The sequence below is a fragment of the Pseudomyrmex gracilis genome, unplaced genomic scaffold (genome assembly GCF_002006095.1).
Source record: "Pseudomyrmex gracilis isolate BER0280 unplaced genomic scaffold, ASM200609v1 scaffold_49, whole genome shotgun sequence".
In the NCBI taxonomy this organism is placed as follows: Eukaryota; Metazoa; Arthropoda; class Insecta; order Hymenoptera; family Formicidae; genus Pseudomyrmex; species Pseudomyrmex gracilis.
The window spans coordinates 333,498-355,103 of NW_018020633.1; the positions used below are offsets into that span (position 1 = coordinate 333,498).

Sequence of the window (21,606 nt, forward strand, 5' to 3'; positions counted from 1 at the left end):
CTTCATCATTCTTGTATAAGGAGTGTAATAATAATATTAGCTTGAAGAAGAGCGTTTTTTCCTTCGATACCATTAAATTCAATATGTTGGTTTAAATGAGGAGATTCTATTAATGACGCGGTGCTCTAAATTTTTCTCTTTAAACGAGACAAGAATTTAAAAAACCTGATTAAATGACGAAAATGTCTGACGAAATGTTCACACATCGTTTTTTTTGCGCGGACGTCGTTTATTATATATTTTATTGTAATAAGACAAGAAAAAGAACAACAAAAATATATATATATATGGCTACATGCACCTGCGTTTGCACAAAGTCCTAGCCGACCCATGTTGCTTACTAGTAGCTCGTAAAACAGGCGAACCTCGGTCTAGTACGTAGGTCTAGACCAGGCTTGGACTAGACCAACGAGACGGCGCATCCGAAATAAGCCTCTGTATTCTATTTCTAGGCCGACACGCCGCACGATACAGCACATCGCTGTCGGTATAACACGCTAATGATTCCTTCGTCGACCTCCCTTACTCTCGCCCTCCTTTTGTGTACTTGCCGCTGTCATTACGCTCTCTTTAAACGCGTTGGGGTTTAAAATTTTCGTCGAGTTTCTGTATTCTAATACGTGAAATAATTGTTCTGGCAAGCATACCTACCTCTAAAAAAAAAAAAAAAACAAGATCCTTTGATGACATAAAATCGTTAATAAAAATTAAAGTGTTTCACTTTATAAAATGACTTGGAACTAATATTTGCGTTCTCTTTAGCATCCGCGATCAACGCTGATTACGAGTAATATAGATAAATAAATAATTCGAGTAGTCACTAAGCATAATTAATACTTGAGCAGGTTGATAACCGAGCCGCTCTGTTAAACGTGGTCGCTTTAATTTCTTTTTAATTAATAGTGATATCCAATTACTATAATTAATTTTTAACGAATGACGATAATCCGCGCTAATAATATTGCACGTCGTAAATCCAGAGAATACATTATATTACTAGTTTACAAGCAACAGGAAACATTTAATCGTAATTTGCAGTTCGCAATACGCACATATACGTCACATTTCGTGTTTAACAATACGTGGAATACGTTCAACGTTGATTTTAATGAAGTTTAAAATATTTGAAACAGTGGTTTTTTCATAAACTTAATCGCGCGTTGTGACTATCTTTTTCTATCTCGTATATTGTTTTGTGCGTGTCAAAATATGTACTTGATCTTTCACTCTCGTCAAATATGTTGATAATAGGTGTGCTAATTTTGTGCGTGATACCTAAGTCTTACAAATAATCATCATACAATAATAATGTTGATGTCTTTAGAGTAGAAATAAGGAAAAGCGATCTAAAGAACATCTCGTCTTTTGACATCTGGCTCGCAACTTCCCTTTTCTCTCTCTTTCTCTCATTTACTCTCACTACACAGTCTTTCTTCATCTCTTTCTCGCTTCCTCCGTGTCATCTCTCGTTCTCGCTTATGCCCGCGTGACTCACGTCGTGGCGTGCGACGCGCACCTCGATAAGTGTCGCCGCCTCTCGGGGATTTCGGGAACCGCGTCGGGGATTCCCCTACCGCCGTCGTGCGGAGTCGTCTTTCGCAGAGGGGATACCTCGTCACGGCAGTGGGGAGTTTGAGGAGAGAAAGAGAAAGATAGAAGGAATAAAGGAGAGATGGAAAAAGCGAGTAGGGAGGAAGGGAAGGACTCTAGTCACGGCAAAACTTTTGTCCATTCACGGCCGACACGCTCCTAATTGGGAGTACGCTCCGAGGTCTTGTTCCACGCGCACGGATGCTGCGTGAACGTGCTGGACCGGAGCGGAACTGATATTTAGGAATCGTAGTTGTTTTTTCTTCTCGCGCGCGGTCGTGATCAACCACTATCGAGCGTGCGTGGATCTTTCCGTTTATCGAATTTACAAACAGCGATGTATTCGTCACCTCTCAATAGAAATTATTCTCTCGATAGAATTGTATGTTGTCTCTATTAGAAATGTCATTGAATTGCATGCGCACGTTTAAAAATAAATTTTACAGAGGCATAAAAGTTAATGAAAATTAAATTTGTTATGCGTCAAATGCAGACCTCGTATACATACATGCAAAACCTTGTTCTGCGTAAAAAAAACGTTCTCTGTAGTATTCATTGTATACTATTTGCTAGCATTCATGCATGCTTATCTAAAGGAAGTTATATTCCACTACATACACATTCACACATGTCAATGCAATTTCCGTTCGGCGAACAGAAAGTTTGATCACTAGAATTGAATGTAGTGTGTTTTTTTTTTCAATCATGGTCTTGAAGGTTGCTATTTCGTTCCGAAATTGCAGACATTGTTGCAACGATATTTTTACAGATATATTTTTTTTTCATAGAAATGGAATGGTTTTTGGCAGCGACCTAATTTCACGACATTGCGCTGTAGTACAATATGCAACTGCAAAACTAAAAGTTGCAAGTACAAAAAAATCGTTAACCGATGTAATTTTATTCAAATTCGAAATGGTTTTATACGACGCGAGTAAATAATATTGCATTATATATAAGTATTCGTATTTTTATAATAAAAAGAATATTCCAAAATCGGCGACGGCAAACGACTTTGCGCAACCAATTGCGTTCTAACAAGGTTTTGTGAAATTGGATATTTTCGCGCAAAGTTTTTTTTATGCTCAAATTCTAAACAACAATGACGAAATATCACCATAGAAAGATGATAATGATGTCGAGAAGTGTACCATACTAACGAGCTGAGAGACTCACTCGATTGTCGTCGATAGCGCGCGAGTCAGAAAATTGCGCTGCAATCTTCTGCGCGTCGCCAGACAGAGCAATGTACTTTTAGTCTACTGCACATTTTATCATGTAAACGCTTTGTAAAATTTAGAACGTACATACAAAAAGTTTTACTCGAGATATGTCAAAAAGAATCCACAATTTAATTACATAATTTTGTCACATTACTTTGTAATATAAACGTAGATTTGTTTTTCTAAAGAAATTTGTATTTATCCAAGTTAGATGAATGACATGCGTACGTCATTATTTCGTAGCCTAATCAATAAATATAATGAAACCTAATCAATAAATATAATGAAACTATGTGTCATTAATAGCCTTGAGGCGAGTGGGTTAAAATCTTGTGGTGAAGGACTAGTGCAGCACTAGTTCGCGCGTTATTAAGCGAGTGTATTTTATAGGAAACTACGCGCGCACATACATGCACACACACACACACACATACACAGAATAGCGTAGTAATGAGTAATAACGAACGGTGTTTGCCAAAGTTCGATTATGGTCTTTTAATATTATTAGGTGTACGCTAAAAGAAAATAACTAATAAACTCCATTACGTTTGTTAGCAATGCAGTTTATACAATGTTAAACTAAAGATTTAACATTATTCGAAATTTTTAATATGTTTATGCTTCTTCAATCTAACATATATAAAAATATATCTTAACTTAACATCTTATAGTACTTCTTAAGTGCTTCTACAAAAACTGTAAAAAGTTGAAAAAATATAATGAAGAGAAATAGATAATGTGTGTATGTCATATGTAATATATATATAATAGAATATAAAATATTTTTACATAAAGCATATAAAAACTAAATTGTTTACTTGTAGCAGATATTTAGACATAATAGTAAGAAACATATATATTAAGTTTTTTTCTTAGAATAAATTTATAGGCTACGTAACAATAGATAGATCTTGCTGAAAGATATACGATAAAATATTGAACTTTTATTCCGGAACTCATCGTTCATTCACTTCTGTCTGAGTTCTTTCTTTTTTTTCTTTTTGTCATGCGATTGACATTCCGCTAATCAAAGGATGCGACGAACGTTTGCATTTCCTGTGTCCAGTCATTAACATCGGCATGTTCGGTGGGGCTTTATCGTTTATCAGCGAGCGACAACCCCCTTCTATGTCGGCCACTTTGCCACAAGTCGGCCACGCCATCCCCAAATCGCTAAACTATCCTCCAAACACCAAGTACCGCACTAGGGAAACTTCGACGTTAGCCACCCTCACACCTTCGCCGTTTGACCCTAGAATCGGCCAAGTGGCCGAGAATCTGACCAACGAGCAATTACGGACGAGGTGCCGAAAGATTTTGCGGTGGAAGATTTACCACCAACGGGACGGCCAGAAATTATTTACGGTGCTAACTGACGAGCAATTCTAATTTTGAGATGCCCAAAGACTTGGAGCTTGATAGTGACGTTTGACAAAACGCTTCAAAGGTACGAATTATCTTAATGAGCGAACGACTTATAAATCACAGCACGCGGTATAATGACAGCCGTATATATTCGTCAAAACCGCAGGCACACGTTAAATTCTTTTTAATTTCTTCTCATTTCGCCTCTTCTGCAAAATGGCAGGTCGCTTTTTTGACTATAGTAGTCAATGATATAAATACTTCCGCTAACAGAACTTACAGCAAACAACCGGTACGACCTTAATGGGGATATCAGTGGCTCGCGTTACTCATCAATATTGTCGGAAAAACGTGGTGATTTAATTTTTCCTTATAACTGTCTCGAACACAATGCGCATACCAAAATGTCAACAATTGTCGAAACAGATGCGATTGCATATAGTACTCACGAAGTATACACTCTTAAATCATATGTTATAATTAAACTGTACCGATATCCTGCCTGTCAATTAAATCCGTCCTTTCTCTAAGAATCGCACTGTCAGTGATGTGACAGATAAAGCGTTTTTATTTATCGGCAAATAAATTTCGCGAGAATTTAACATAAAATTGCGACACTTTCTGGAAAAACTCACTATATAAGCGATCACTATATATAAGGCATGTACACGAGTTCGAAACACAGATGTGAAATAGAAAATTATATTATTAATAATTGATCTTTTCATATTTATCTTAGTAAATATAGTTCTTCATCAAATTCCATTTCGTCTAACAATTATATTACTTAATACTTATATCTGTTATATCATATAACACTATTATTTTATGATATATAATTTTTTGATAATTTACATTTAGATTTTTCGCGAAAACCGTAATGTTATTAATAATTAATGATTCTGAAATATAACACATCACAATATTGCCGCACGCGTGAAAAGTGAAAATGTGTGTATTTTTCTTTCGAATTACGACAAACGTTCTGTCCCATCGCGCAAATACTGGCAACGTATCGAATGACTGTGTTACCCACATCGAGTAGATTTTCTGATTTAAACGTTCCTACTAGCAGCGAACGCGTGACACGGTCGAACCCTCCGGCAACCCTCCGGGATTATCTCACCCCACGCCAACACCGAGCGGCCCATTTCCGGATATACGCAAAGCGAACGCACACTCACGAGGCTCTCTCTCTCTCTCTCTCTTTCTCTCTCTCTCTCTCTCTCTCTCTCTCTCTCTTTCCTTCTCTCTCGCTTTCTCTCTTTCTCTCTCTCGAAACGCAAAATACACTCAATCGGCACAATCGTGATCACTTTGCTCTCGCGTGACCCAAAATACTTGCCACTCGGCCTATCCGCACTAATCCTTGTCACCAAAGCAACGTGCACGTAGTCGATCGCGATTATACTTTTCTGTCAAAACTCCGAAGCGATACTTTTAATTAATTTATTTTTTCTACGTTTGCGGGTATTGGTCGACAACACCAAATTCTTATCGGCCGAATTCTCCCGATCACAATATCACTTCAGTTTCGCGTGACGATTGACGTAAAATAGATTATCCCATTCGCACTCGATAGCACCAAACTTCTCGCGCAAGAAGCATCATTCGTAGAACATTGCCGTAACACACTTACCTGTTGCCAAAAATGAGCAAGCGTGAACAAGGGCTCCTTTTTGTAGAGCCATTCCATGGTCGTTATATTCCGCGAGTTGGCCTCCGCGGAGGCCTGCATGCTGGCCAGTGCCGCTGAGTTCAGACTCGCTAATATGGGCTGCTGGAGCGCCGCTGTCACGACGGAGGTGTTGCTACCGGCTACCAGGTTGGCGTGGTACACGGTCGCGGTCGGCGCATCTTCCGAACCACCAGTAACCAGTAGTTGGGCCCCGATCGGCGCTGAAGGCCCCTGGAGCCCCAGTGACGAAGCCACTTTGACGGCTTCGAGCTTCTCCGGCGGTCGCAAAACTGCTCTTCCTCGTTTGCCACCGCCTCCTCCGCCACCGCCTCCTCCGTCTCCGTTGCTGGTTGCACTCGGGGAACACGTCTTAGGCGCCGGTTCCGTCGGTACCGTCTTTCACTGGTAGTCCACGGACTAGCGCGAAGCAACGTGTCACGCGTCCACTTAGCAATTTACACTTCCCTAATATTGCCTCGCGATCAACATTGCCGGGATGACACTTCTTTGTAAGAGCGCGCAATTCGACTTTCATGAGTTTTCTTCTCAAAAGTTTTCAATGAACATATATGTTAGAAACATCGGACAATTATCACTCACACTGATATATATATAATATATATATATCCTATTTATAGAATTAGTCTAAGTGGAATACTTCGATCAAAATTTCTCGTTTGTCGTCGATGTATGATTCGAGTCGATCATTTGTGCTACGTTGCAGCGCGTTATGATTTGAGCAACGTTAAATCAGATTGGAGCACAGCGATACTGGAGTAGAGCGATACTGGAGCACAACGATTCTAACGAAGTAGACGGTAGTCTAACGTTTGTCGGAAACGTACTCGGTACCACGGTATCATCACTATTATACTAAACGTCTCGATCTCTTTCAATCGACGGATCCTGATGATCCGTGTCATTCGTCACCGTATCATTAGTCACCACTATTAAACGGTCGCGGATTTCCTGAATTCGGATCATCCGCGAACTTGTCACAAGTCTCTCACAGATCGCTCGTCAATAATTATCAAAGTGAACTTCTCGTCGATGTCCCCGGTGTCTACGTAACTATGATGCGAGATCCCTGCCCGCTGCCGCATCATACGACACGCATCACGAAATGGAGCAATGTTTCTCACTCGCACCCCAACGAGGATTCAGTTCACACTCCCGCACTTGATTTACACAAGAAAACATTCATAATACGATACGATCACGAAGTCTCCCTTCCAGTCACAGGGAAGATTCACTTTGTAATTTGCAACACTTTGAGTAACTGACACTTTGCAGTAACACTTGATCAATACGCCACGCTATTCCAAAATTTGTTTTTCTCGCAATCCGTTCTCCAGTAGAATCTCACGAGCCTCATTGATGTCAGTCTGATAGCGAGCCAGATGTCAAGTCCAAGTATTGAAAGGTGGAGTGATAAGAGGCGACTGCAATTTTCAATATTGTGTTTCCAATTTCTTCTTTCCCTTCTTCTTCGCGTTTCGTGGTTGTACTAGTGCACCCGGGTCGCGAACCCTTTCGTCCGCTCTCATCCGAATGACCTCAAGAAGAGAGAACGAGACCCGTCCTAGCAGGCTCCTAACCTGAAACTAAGAGCTACCGGACGACCGATGCAATGCCTGGAGGAGGCGCAGAGCCAATGGTGGGAGATAGGCGGTGCTTGCGACAGGTAGTGGGGGTAGGCCAGCCCCCCACGCGACCAATCTTTGGCTCTGAGACCATCCCCACCACGGTCGCACGCCGTCTGATCTCGGAAAGGACACCAGGCGAGTGGGGATAAGCCGCGGGAAGGAGCGGGGTGCCGCGGAAAGAAGCGGAGGCTGGCTAGGTGGTCCCTACCAGAGCGGATCTCATATTTTCAACTCCCCGACCGCCCTTTTCCAACCCCTGCCGATCGCTAGTTCCCTTCTTCGTTCCTTCCTCTTTTTCTTCTGATTTCCCATCCTTTCCATCCGATCTATCTCCTTTTCGCTTCATCTATCGGTCTGTTTTATTTTTTAGTTTCTATTCCCACCCTCTCTTTCTTTCTCTCTTGCTTTCAAGCCCGCCAAAATCCTTCGTCTTGACAGCTTAAGTAAACGTTCTTTGTTCGAGAAATAGATAGCTTATAAATTTGCCATAATGTTTCGAAACATGACAGTATTATTATCGATGATTTGACTGACTAAATAATTAAGAAACAATTACAACTGAAGAAACTCAAAATAAATTGTGTAACTACGTCAACTACTCATTGTCTCTTTAAATTTGATTACTATTCGATTTACTACATAATAAATTTTATAAGATTTTTTTGAAGTTTCTTTTTTGTTCAATAGTAGATTTTGACACAAAAGAAGAGAGATCGAAGAAGGATACTAGACGAGATAAGAAATAACAAATGTGAAGCGAAAGCACAGTAGAAATATTGTATGTAAACATATTTGTAAATGACAATTATCTATTATATAAATATAAAATAGTTTAAGTGTAATGAATAAAAATATTTTTAATTAAGATTTAATTTAGCTAATTTAACACTTTTTTCTCGTTTTCTTCTACTATGCATGTATTATATTAAAAAGATAAAAATTGTATAAAAATTTTGACTAATGAAGCAAACAGTGTTTAAACGGTGTCATTTACTTAAGAATAAGAATTATAAGCTATCCGCAAAATCTCCTTCCGCGCGGTATATCCACCGTTACACTTGGTGCCTTTCTTTTACACTTAAATAACTATTACTTGAAAATTACTTCAAAAGCTGGACAAGTTTTCTTCCTAATTCGTGAACTGAATTTAGCTGAGATTGAAACTCACCGGCTTAATTGGTGCGAATATTTGTATTTTCGCAATCAATATATGTAACACGGTTACTTCAAAAGTTTACTTAATCAAATCTTATTGTTTAAATAGCTAAGTAGCTCAGTTCATGAAATAGACGAGAGATTTTCAAACTAAATTCAAATAAAATTTTACTGTTTATATCTCATTTTCTAATTGTGTGAAATATCTATTCAAACAAATCACGTGATTATAACTATATCAGAAAACCAAAACAAATGTTTTTAATGTATCAGTTTGAAAAAAAAAAAATTCAGTATGTATTTACGCGCATCCATACAACTCTAGCTATAGATGTTGCAAAAAAAAAAGTAAAAGAGAAAGAGCTTAATAAGCGGTTTATATCAGAATTATTTGTGTCGTGATGGCATAGTGTTATGGTTGACTTACGCGTCGTAAATAAAAAAATAGGCTAAGGGCACACGCGTGCAGATAATAGCCTACTGAAGGGGTTAGTCGGCACAACCCGCCTTTTACCATGGTAAACCCACTTCGCACCAGTTAACTGCTCGAACTCGGTGTACGTACATGTAACGTTCATTTTCATACTGATTGTCTGCTCTGTATTGACATTTAACTTTCCAAGATCGACTATCCAAATTTAACCAAACAAATTCATTTCTGACACGTAAGAGAGCGAGACGTATAATAATAAGTTTTTGTATAAATATAATAATAAGTTTTTTATAATAATAAGTTTTCCGGGATTTGACAACTTTTTTTTTTACAATATATTCATGTTATAAAAAGAAAAAGAATTACCGTAATATAGTTAATGAAATGAGGTAAGAACATATGACTGCGTATGCAACCTAGTGTATGTCTAAGTTGTATAAATGTTCGGACGCGTCATTAGACTACTGATGGATACTTGTTGCTCGATTAACGCAACAAAGTTGCAGCGTGACGATCGATTTCGTACAATTAAGTATTCCGCGCTAATTCGCAATACTATCAACAGTTTGGGATTGGTTTCTATGGCCAGCATGTCTGTTAGTTTAGGAAATTTCAGTTAGTTGTTATTAATGTGACAATGTCTGCTTTCGTATTCTGCAACGGATATCATTCGTCTCGAACGTGTTCTCGAACGATGTAAGGATGAGGTAAGCGATAATCGAAACTCGTTGCGGCACGAAGACGATGTCGCGTATATAATTTATTAATGAGAAACAATCTGCGCACGGCATTTTGGATTTAACATATTAAGAGATATAAATTTATCAAGTTGTCATCTTCAGCAAATCGTGATTGTTAAAAATATACACTGTTAATAGGACAAGACATTAATACAAATTCACACGTTGGCTTGTTTCCCAAACAAATTATTATTATTATTATTTTGAAACTCACTTTTATAAACTCAAAACATGCTCCCATCGCAGCAGTGACGAAAACAATGCGTGAGGGATATCGATTGCATCACAAAACCCGCAGAAATTTCATAACCTTCGAATTTTTAGAGACCGGCGTGTGACGCGATTATGTCAGTTCGCGCGCACTCGCGATGTTAACGCATGAAATTTATCAGGCATGACTCGAGCACGAAAATACTACACGACTGCCGGCTTGTCAACGTGTACTTTATGATCACCCGGTATAGCGTGAAGATTAGTTTGTCAACGCCGGCCGGCGTGCGCGATGCGCGTTTACATTCGCGTGCACGCGTGCATATGTGTGTTGCTGGCGAGGTTAGTAATCTTCTCGCGTCTTATATCTTTAATGCTTAGAAATCTAACGCGATGTCCACACTTGGATGGTACATTGTTGGCAAAGCTAGCAGTCCGAAAAGTAATAGTTATGTAGCCGCATAATACGCTGGCTGCGCACTGGCTCCGCCAACAGGCGTGAATTTAGATTTTAAATAGAATCTCTTGAATATAGAGTTAAGCAGAATTAAGAAGCTCTCTTTTATAAAAAAAAAAAAAAAACTTTCTACCTATGTTATACAAAAAAATTGAAAATATTTTAATTTCAACTCGTAATAGTGTCTAAAGATACAGAGACGATTTAATAGAATAAATTTTATCTAATTAAAATACCGAAAAGACGAACGCGTTAAGTTTGTTCGATAATTAGAATTACAATCAAAATAGGTTATTCTTGATCGAAATGAGCAGATAAATTTGACTGACACTTCGTTGTTGAACGCTTAATGAAGTAACGTGAACTTTCGGTGTGTGATGTCTTCTGAATAGTCGAATCACTTAATTTGTTATTCAATAAGTTCTTTAAAATATATTCTATATACCGCAAAATCATATTATGTCATTGCTAATTAGTGAATATTAAAACAAAATATTCTATATATTTCTCGCATTTGTCAGAGATTTGCAAGAAAATTTATCAAAATTAAATAGAAATATTTTATTGGATTATGTTGATTTTTTTATATGTATAATGAAATTACTGATAAAAAAAAGTGCTACTGTAAAATAGCGAGATTTCGAAATGCTTGTGAAGAAAAACCATGATATGTGACGCATAATGAAAGTTATTATTTTCCCTGTTGATTCGTGTTGTTTTCTATACATTGTAAAAAAAAGAAAAAGTCACACGCTGAACAGAAATCGGACACTTGACGATCCACATTTATATATTTACGATAAAGATAAAATTACGCCAAAAGTATTCGACCGAGTGTGGACACTCGGCGATTAGCCAAAAACACGAATACACCCTCGCGTTTTGCAATGCCGTTGAGACGATTTTACTGCTCGTATATACACGGTATGGCTGGTCGGTTCTCGTAATAGTACGACAAGTTAATGCGTCGTCTGATATGCGACGTGCTGCCCGGATTTCGATGTACCGTGGAATAACTCACTTGCGACAAATCATTTCGAGTTTAAATTACATATTTCCCAGACGTGCGCCCGTAGCAGCGCGGGTTTATTTCGCATTTACATCGTCCATCGATGAGAACAAAAACCGAATTTCTCGGCCATTTTCCGCGTAGCCACTGCATCGTTTACGCGCCGTGGTTTCTCGATCGCGTTTCGCTTTATGCAAATTACCATTGTCGTCCGTCACGAATTTTTACTCATGTCGAACAAAAAAACCGCGAATGTCGAGGGAGAATGTTTTTAGTTTCGCAGCCGTCCTTCTTCGAAGATACGGAAATGCCAAATACCGAATGCGTGAGCTGTCACTTAATTGTTAAAGTAATATTTTTGATTAAAAAAAATGAGTAACATGTGTTTTTATTTTTAAGGCTCAATTTTTGTTTCTAAGCGCAATAAAAACATATTGCAAAATAAATGACTTAAATCATTGAGAGAGAATACGCGTTAATAATGAATAATCATCCTCAAGCAATCATCCTACGCAGAGCAATATGTATAGAGACAGAGATCGGCAATTCGGAGCTACTCATTGAGGTCATTTAAACGAAACTTCTAAGAATTCGAAACGCGCCTTCTTTTAATCGGAGAAGGGAGGATTTCTTTACCTTGTCACACGGGAACGTCTACGACATCGCGGAGGACGAACAGAAACGGCTCGAACAAAAAGTCCCCAACTGCCGGCTGTCGAAAACGGAATCGCGAGAGACGTCGTGCGTCACGGTCGTCTTGGAATTTCGCTGCTCGCAGCAGAGAGACTCACTTTCTTCCAACGGTCACACGCTACTCAATATACCGGTCGACGATAAAGTCCCTATCCCCGCCATTGGTCTTCAAGGGGCAACGCGATTCTCTTCGAGGACTCCCCGGCGATTGTAACAATATCTTTTGCGCGGAGGCACACGAAGGATGCGCGACGAACGAGAGAAACGTAAGTTCAAGAGCCGCGCTCAGGGACATCGTCGCGCGACACACTCGCGGTAGAAACGACATGAGACTTAACCGTCTGTCTGACAGTAAGCGAAATCTTTTTTACACCGGATAAGAGCACGAAGGAGGAAGGGGTAGGGGGGGACAGGTACGAGAACCGCAGAGAACGAACTCGATCCCGAGTGAACACGGTGATTAGGTGTATTTTTTTCGAGACAACACTCCGCGCACAGATATACTTCTCGCATGAGAAATTGCTTTTCTTAGAAGAGCGTTTGTCATCCGGAGCGGCTCGCGAGACAGACGAGATCGCGTAAGACGTCGAAGAAGTGCAGCTGACGGCGGGGAATCGATCGTAATTAAATAGTCCTTCGTGAGTCTCCCTTTTCTTACACTACACGGCGCATCTGACATAAACGTCACGCCTCGTTTCCCTCCGCACAATTTTCATTTTGAGAGATGCATTTAATCTAAACTAGCATACATCCCGGCGATTTCATACAGCGAAAATCCCCCTTCTCACTAATGATGATCTCTCGTCAACGATCTCGAGTTTCGTGAACACACTTGACGCCAGTTCTGCGCGTTGAAACGCAAATGAAGTTTACGATCTCGTACTCGAGACGTTAAGGTTTACGTGTTTGCCGATCTGAAACTCGCGCGAATTATAATAGTCAGCTAAGTGCTATCAACCGCGTCTCGAGTTCTCCGACAGAGAGCCACTCGAATCGCGTTTCTCACTCTCCTTCCCGAGCCGTGAGGCAGGTTGGTTGACCGCTCGAGATAAAGGTACGTAATGTGCCCGAGACGATCAGGAATCCGTTTGATGGTCACGTTCACGCTGGTCTCTCGTTTCGACTTTCAGATAATCCTAGAGAATGCTTGCACGTGGATGACGTATCCGCGGATACACGACACACTTCCAGCGCGAAAAAAAAAATCCCGTGAAAATAATTCCGATCGAGAATGCATTTATTAATTGTCTTAATGTTATCATTTTAGATAACACGAATATTTGATAATCGCGCGGAATAATAATTTTTCACCGATGTTATAAATGTGCTATGTAACTCTTGACAGATAATATATTTAAAATTTTGTGAAAAACAAAAATGATAAAAAAAGTCTTTTGTTTTGTTGCGTAATATTCGAACATAATGTTACGATTGACAATACGCGGACATATAAACATCGTGTGATTAATCAATCTTTTGTAAATCACGCAATTTGTTTGAAGTTTGATGTCTACTTTTTCTCGTTTTTGTTGTTTTCTGATTTATAATTTTTAAACGTCTTAATTATTTTTGCTCATAAAAAAGATGCAGTTTAAAAAAAAGAATGCTTAAAATCATGATCCCTATGTGCCAATCACTCGTGTCAACTTGAGTCATCACGAGATCTCTCGAGGAAAACTTTGTCACAGCTGAAGATTATATCACAAGAACACAATCACACAATCGTCGATGACAATCACCTGGTGCAACACAATTTCTCAGCCGTTTTCCGTGTTTACTCTTCGGCGTCTTGGAGCATTTTCTTGATCTTCGCGTCGTCGTTACCGGACGCGAAAAATAAATTCCGCGCACGAAGCAGATAAAAAAAAAAAACTTCATTCGGAGTCAGAAAACGTCTTCTTAGTCGCGAGTGTTCTCTCTCGAGTGTGCGAAATGAGGGCGGAGAAGAGTGCACCTTTACACCGAAGCACTTCGTGTATTCGCCCGGTGATCTGGCGCGTGAAGCGTCGTGTCGGGTCCGTTTCGATCCACGCACTCCACGCGCCTCGTGGCGTGTGCGATGATCCTACTGGGCCTGTGTTCTGGCCAAGACTAACTCGAGCGCTCGGTGCCTGCAGCCCTCGCAGTCATCCCTCCGGCCACGCACTTTTCCACCCCGGCGAAAGAATTGTCCGCTACGTATTTCTCGGTGCGACGACCTCTTTCCGTCAACGATCTAATAATAGTTGTCAACAATCATTGTCAGTGTCTCGCAAACGATTTGACGTGTGCGTTTGACTACGTGATTCGTTCTACGGATAGACGCGGAATAATTAACACGGTTCGTGAACGCACATAAGTTGGACAAGACTTAATCGACGCGGGAGCGGGAGACCGCTTCGGTGTGGGCTGTATGGTGGCGCCGCGTAACGCGAAACAACGGAAACAAGCCTGCTGGAACGTGAGGGTGGTCACCCCCACCAGTGCAGTCGAGCACCCCTTCCATCCGTGGCCACGAGGACATGGCACAACGCCGAGGGACGGTTCACTATATCAGGTATCGGAAGTATCGGTGACTTCAACGGACTGATCGGAAAGAAGGGTTGCGGTATGGTGAGAAAAGAAGAGATTCTCGAATTACATTGACAGTGCAAATTGGTGATTTACGGATAAGAAAACATTAGAAGAACATTATTCTTTTTTAATTTGTGTGATCACAGAAAAAGAATAATATAATTTTCTTTATTTAATATGTACACATGCGATTTGATATATATTTGTTTCAATATCTTTCTTTAATTAAAATATATGTTTTAATATGTGTGTACACACGCGCTTCTAAAAAACAAAATTTCTTAATTTCGAGTAATGTTTAAATTTATATTAAGAATTAAAATGTTAGTATATCTAATTTTTTACTTTCATATAAAAGCATTTGTTAAGTAAGACGATATAATCTGCTTCAAGCAGTTTGACACATCTATCAAACAAATATATTGTAATTGTTACAAAAGTAAATAAATATATGTAGGTAATAGTGTGTGTATTCTGAAAAGATAAATACTCGAACTTCGAGTAAGTAGTCGGAAAAACAAGAAAGGCTGATAGTTTGACTTTGAGTCTTTCCGATCGTATTGAGAGTTAAAGCACGACAGGGTGGGAAAAGGGGTGCATGAGCATGCGCTCGGAAAGGGCGATCTTAGGCGCAGGTTCTAACCCCCTCAATGCCTCCCTACCGCTTCTGGACGATCACAGCAATAGCTAGAGCACAGCTAGACGTTTTTCCACCCTTATCTTTACTTGCTTCTCATCCCCGAGAGCTTATATATGCACTTTCGCAACTCGTATCGTAGCGTCAATTCGAGATTATTATCGCCGTGTTACTTTAGCGACATGTAAATCATTTTTTATTTACATTTAGCAAAATATTTATATTTTTCGGAGTGACAGATAAATAGAATTGAAAATCAAACGAATATTAAATACAAAATTTTTTTCCCCCTTCTCGTAGTTTTTCATTTTATTACAGACAGTAACATGCCTCAAATTTACGCGTTCTCTTGGAAATATCTCTCAGAAAGGTACACTTGAACTTTAGGAACTGAATAGCGGCTTTCATTCTAAGAGTCGCAGCCGACACTGCGCAGTACACTCTTTAAAACTTCCTACGCGGCATTGTCGTAATCTGATCTTCGGAAATTGTTTTCACGACTGATTTCTTATTAAATTAATACGTAATAATAAATTTGAAACCGTATTGTCAAAATATAAATAAAAAAGTGAGAAAAGCGCGACTTATTTTGTTCGATTTACTAAATATCATTTTTGTGAGAGATATTCTTCTCACAATACAAATCGAAACATGTGACTAACAAATCTCAGTTCACGTGATTTATAATGTAATGTCTCTTTATGTAAAACTCACCAGTCTCGATATTTCGCCGCATCACTGCGTTCTCACTGCTGCCGTGTCATCACTGTTTTCTCGATCTTGTCTTTTTTTTAATTGAACTACTCCGATAGTTCGCAACAGTTCAACGCATTTGCAATTCGAACGAAAACACGAAGTGGCTGACTTACGATCGCGCGTAAATAAACATTGAATACGTTTCCTGTGTTGACTATCACTTTGCACATCCGACATTCGATATTCATTATACATATAATATGCACGAAGCGATCAAACAAAATACGACGATTATTTTACGACAATCTTGACTTCGAGATTCGATCGGTCGACACGCGACTTCGATACGTGCTATATTGCTGAGTTGAACGTAGCTAACTTCGCGTCTTTAGCACGCCCGGTGAGAGATGTGACCGCAAAACTCCGGACGCCGAATCAAGAAAATAATTGCAATCGTGTACCTTGACTGATCCGAAAATACATTGCACGTCTGCCTATCATTTGATTCTGCATTCCCGATAGGAATTTGCGCGTGAAATTTTGTTTTTCATTACGGAAAAACCGCGTAACAGGAAGCGATCTGACACGCACACGAACATACGAACTGATCACGAGGTATCACGGAGCGTTGCGAAGTATGACGACGTCACACGACCGTCAGCCGAAAGGGCAAACGCGTACAATCCAAGACGGAAACGAACACCGAGTGGTAGCATAAACAAATCTATCGTTATAATCAACAACGGATGGAAAAATATCAGTAAGCGTTTCTCTAACAATTCGGAATTCCGTCGAAGTGTTCCTCGCGCTCTTTTTTTGTCGATTTGGAGTTCGCGCGTGGACGAACGTCAAAAATTTCGAAGTAATAAGCGACAGAATATGGCATTCTCAAGTAAGTACAATTGTATTAACAGTTTTTTTTGCTATTGATATTAATACTCGAAGAATTAAAAGTCGTTGCGTTAAAACGATCAGGTGTTTTGCCAAGTAGATTATTGATCAGCTGTGCGTTCGGTTTCCGTGTTTTTTTTGTATTTTGCGCCGACAAAAACAAACACAAAATAAAATTAAATTTGCAATTAAATCAAAGATCTTTAATTTTTTTTAAACAATTGTGAAATTCGATTATATTGAAATGTGAAAATTTGCGATTTGTCTACGTGTGATGCGCAGATTGAGATTAGGGGTACTATCTACCTACGCAATTGGCGGCTTACACCTGATATGTGTCTTACGTAACGTACGTCTACTCTATAACCTATTATTCAACATTGTCCTCCTGAGACGAGGGTTAAGCGTTTACTTTCGATCACATAATGAGTGGCAATGTAGGCCAGGAACGTCCACAGGATCATATTTCGTCGTACGTAGCGATACTTAACACTCGGGTCGAGTCATACAGGGAATAGTCGATTACATACGATAGCTCGCCATATTTCTCAGAATTCGCGTAATCGTCGTACAATATACATACATAATAATAATAAACAAGAATATTGAACCTGCGAAATAACGTATATCAACAGATCGAAACGTCGAATGTTAACGAACTTGTATAAATGTTCATATCTTTCTGTGTTTAAATGAAATATACAGATAAAATCATAATTTTGTTTATAATCACAAACGACAATTACTGACAAAATATTTCAATATTTATGTTTATTACGCCAAATTAGAGGAGAAAGTTTTGCAAGGTCGTAACGTTTACGTACGTACAACAGTTTGAAAAATTTTTTCTTTTCACTGCTATAAATATCGTGGAAATTTTTGAAGTTACTTTAAAATGCCAAAATGCTTACATTTTGTGTGCAGTAGTAATATTTTTTAGCGCGTACATTACATACGTGTAGAATAAACAATTGAATGCACGCAAAAAGCACGCAATTTTTTACAATTTCCTTCAACAGTTCGAAGAAATTTCGAAGTACACAGTCGATAATATCGTTCGACAATGTACAAATGTGTTTCCTGTGTAAATACAAAATATCGAACGCGTATCTCTTGAATTTCTTGATTCGCAAACATCTAAATAATCACGTTATAATCCATTGACAAATACGTTTATAAATATATTTGAAATTTTTTATTTGCTGAATTTTACAAATCTTACTACATAAAAGATATTAGTTGTTGAAGCACATTAGTTTGTATGACTTTATTTTATATTTTAATTGTCGAAAATCTCTTAACGACGTTATTTTAATTAATGCACGCGTACTTTGAGCATAAGATTTTGTTGCCGCGCAGCAAATGATAAGCAAAACTAAAGCAGTCGTTCTTGCAGCAACGTAGTTCTCATGCCGTCTGTTCTACTTTATTGTGCAACACGAACGTTGTAATTTTGCCTAATTACCGCAGCAAGAAGTAATTTGCAATAAACGCTTCTGAGGATTAATTAAGACATTTCTTAAGAGATCGCATTTAACTTCCATATATATATATATGTATATATATAAAATAAATAATCTTATATGACGGAAATATAATTTATTAGCTTAAATATAATCGTGTAAAGTATAACGTATTCTATTACGCAGTTTTTTAAATACTAAAATTAAAATACTAGTAGAATATTATACATATAGGCATTAAACAATATCGCTTGCCTCAGTTTCTTTATTTTATTTATCATAAGACAAAAGAGCTTCGAGAGACTAACAATGTAATTAGTGTTTTTAAATTAAAATTCATTATATATCTCTTTCCAAATATATTGAAAAGAGAGTTTACATTATTAATATTATTCCTTATTTTGATTTCAATTCTCACACAATCGATTTCTTTTCCCTCGTTTACTGAACTGTCTCGAAATAATTTACAAGAAGATTCGTAAAGTCGTCTAGCCGGTTCGTAACATGAACAAGAGACGAACGAAGGGGAGAAGCAGTTACTATTAATAAACATAGGTAGGATTGTTATTCGCACATTTTGCATTAGCATGTGGCAAATCTGGGTCTGACCCTTCATTGGCCCAGAAAATATGTAAGTAGCGAGAGCACCGCGCGCCCAATCGGCGACTTATATTCGCCAATTGTCATTAAGATCTCTCGTCACAGATTTAATGCTGAATTCCTTCTCTCTTGAATAATTAATGAGTTTACTTTGCATACGCACCGCGCACATGTTTGAATCTGAGAGATAATCCGTTGAGAAACAAAATATCTCATATTTATTTTATATGACACATGTGTACTTTTCTTCTTATCAACAACAAATACATACACATATGTATATTTATAATATACAGTAACATCGCAATATTATATATTATATAATTATGATATCAAAATTAGAGATTTTTCTGCAAATGCAGTTTTAAAGAAGTGAGATATTAAAAATTTTCCAATAGCGCGACGCAATAGGTGTTATCTGACAATATTACTTGTCATCACACGAGACATTTAAACGTAGAACGCGCTTAATATTGGCTTTGATACGATCGCTATCAAATAACAGTGTGTTATGCAACTATTGCATAGACAATGAATATTACACGCGATATAAGAACGCTCGAGGAACGTTGTGTCATTGGTGGAACGTCATTCTGATCGAGTATTATCAAACTGTCGAGTAGCACACTCGTTCGCGCCGCGTCGCGCGACGTATTCCTCAAACAACAAATACTGGCAGTAAACGATTGCATTGCGCAACATGAAATAATTATGACACAAACAACACGTTTGGCCCGACCTGATACACGTTATACAATCGTTATACAATATTATGCGCCGAGAACAAAAAACTAACTGATTTGATTGGAGCGTAGTACAATGCTATATCTATACGCGTTCCTCTCTTCTTCTCTTCTTCTTCTTCTTCTTCTTCTTCTTCTTCTCTCTCTCTCTCTCTCTCTCTCTCTTTTTTTCTCATAAAAAAAACTCGAAAATGTGCATCGTATGCACATTGTCGGCTCGGCGACGCAGACAATTGCATCCCTTCTAGAAGCCATTTGTGATGAAAGTCCACCATAGCGCGGCGTCCACGGGGGCAATGGGGTAATCGGGTGTGGGAGTTACATTCCGACCGAGATTAATTCGGAGCAAAGAGGAATTTAGCATCTATCTCTCCCGATGGCCATAATGCCGCGCTTTCCGCACTCACGCGCTACCGTTTTCGAGCAATTATTTCAGCAACATTGCAAAACGATCCGTCGTCACACCGTCATTGACGCGTATTGCTGCCGTACATTGCGTATTTTGAGCACGTCACGAATGATATATCTCGACATTATTTTTAATAAATTTAGTTTTTAAAATAAAAAATGTTACAGCATTTGTAATGACACTTATATTTTGTTTGTATAGTTTTTCTATTTGCAAAATATTCACAAACTACACATACTTGATGTTCTCTCTTTGCATATCTGTTTCTTATACAAATCGATCTTGGATGCACAAGCATCTGCCGACTTTTTCTAGCTTTTCCTTTTCTCTCTTTCTCGCTCTCTCGCTCTCTTTCTCTCGATTGCATACGGTGAGTCGAAAACGTCCAGACCGAGTTGCGTATAATAAGCTGTTTAATAATCAATGTACGTGGGCCAATAATTATGAAGAGAGCGGGTATGCAAACGAGTAAGAGATCGCGAACTGGTTTCAGACAATAACGTCTCCGGTACAATCATACTATGAGTATAATACGACGGGGGGGCTCTGCTGGTCCTCGTTTCGACACGCTCTCGATTACGTTGTAATTTCGATATGCTAAGACGACCGGTGAAGACCGCGTCCCTTTTTTTCTCACGTTCGCCAAATTTTCTTTTATCTTATTTGAGTTTGCACGGTGCATCCTCAATTAGTCAGCTATCAACATTAACATCTTAAACCCGATTTCTTCATACCTCCCGATAGCTATCCTCTGGATAAAGATATACAAAAAAATATACTTTGTCTTTTCTCAATAAAGTTATCGAGAACTTATCAGAGGTAAAAAAAACATTGGGCATTAGAGAAAGAATGCCTATTCAATAGGGTAAAAACTGTACAATTACGTCCTCAACTAAGGTCTTAACTTTTAAGTAACATTAAATTAAAATATTTTAGAACTTGATAAACTCTTATTTATTGTATCTGATACCAGGGGTGAAGATTATTTATTCGCAAAGTGACGAAGATGGGGTTTTTTTACTTGGATCAGAGAGTGATATAACTATAAAAACTGTGAAAAACGTTTAGCATAATGGATGCACGTAAACATCTGCGAGCTTGCGTTCGGGCGGGAAAACATTAAGAACCCGGAAACTATGTTCCTGGGAACACTCGAGGCAATCTGTCAATCCTCTAGCACCGGTCCGATTCAATGAGATATTCGGATTAATGGCTTGGATCCATCGTGCAAGTAAGAATCCGCGTCCTATCCCGGACGGAGGAACCCACGGTACAATGGTCCCGATACAATGAGAGGAAATATCCAAGATATGCAAATATCGGGCGCGTTCCCGATCATCTTCGGCGTGCTGGGCGGAAAAGGGTTCGAAAAAGACGGGGCGCACATGTTCCGAGCATTTGCATACCTCCCGATG

General features: G+C 38.8%; 1 protein-coding gene across 5 annotated transcripts in view; it reads right to left on the reverse strand.

Annotated features, from left to right (window-relative positions):
• The window catches only part of LOC109853498 (homeobox protein cut), a 125,750-nt gene extending 111,500 nt beyond the window's left edge, over positions 1–14,250 (reverse strand). For 3 of the 5 annotated variants that reach the window (XM_020425681.1, XM_020425682.1, XM_020425679.1), the window contains exons 1-2: positions 13,939–14,249; positions 5,818–7,467 (exon numbers count right to left, since the gene is read on the reverse strand). In XM_020425681.1, coding sequence (XP_020281270.1) covers positions 5,818–5,916 — 99 coding nt within the window. In that variant the 5' untranslated portion in view covers positions 5,917–7,467; positions 13,939–14,249. Of the gene's footprint in view, positions 1–5,817; positions 7,468–13,938 lie in introns of all 5 variants that reach the window. The other 2 variants (XM_020425683.1, XM_020425680.1) reach the window with 2 other exon arrangements.
• Positions 14,251–21,606: the final 7,356 nt, after the last annotated feature.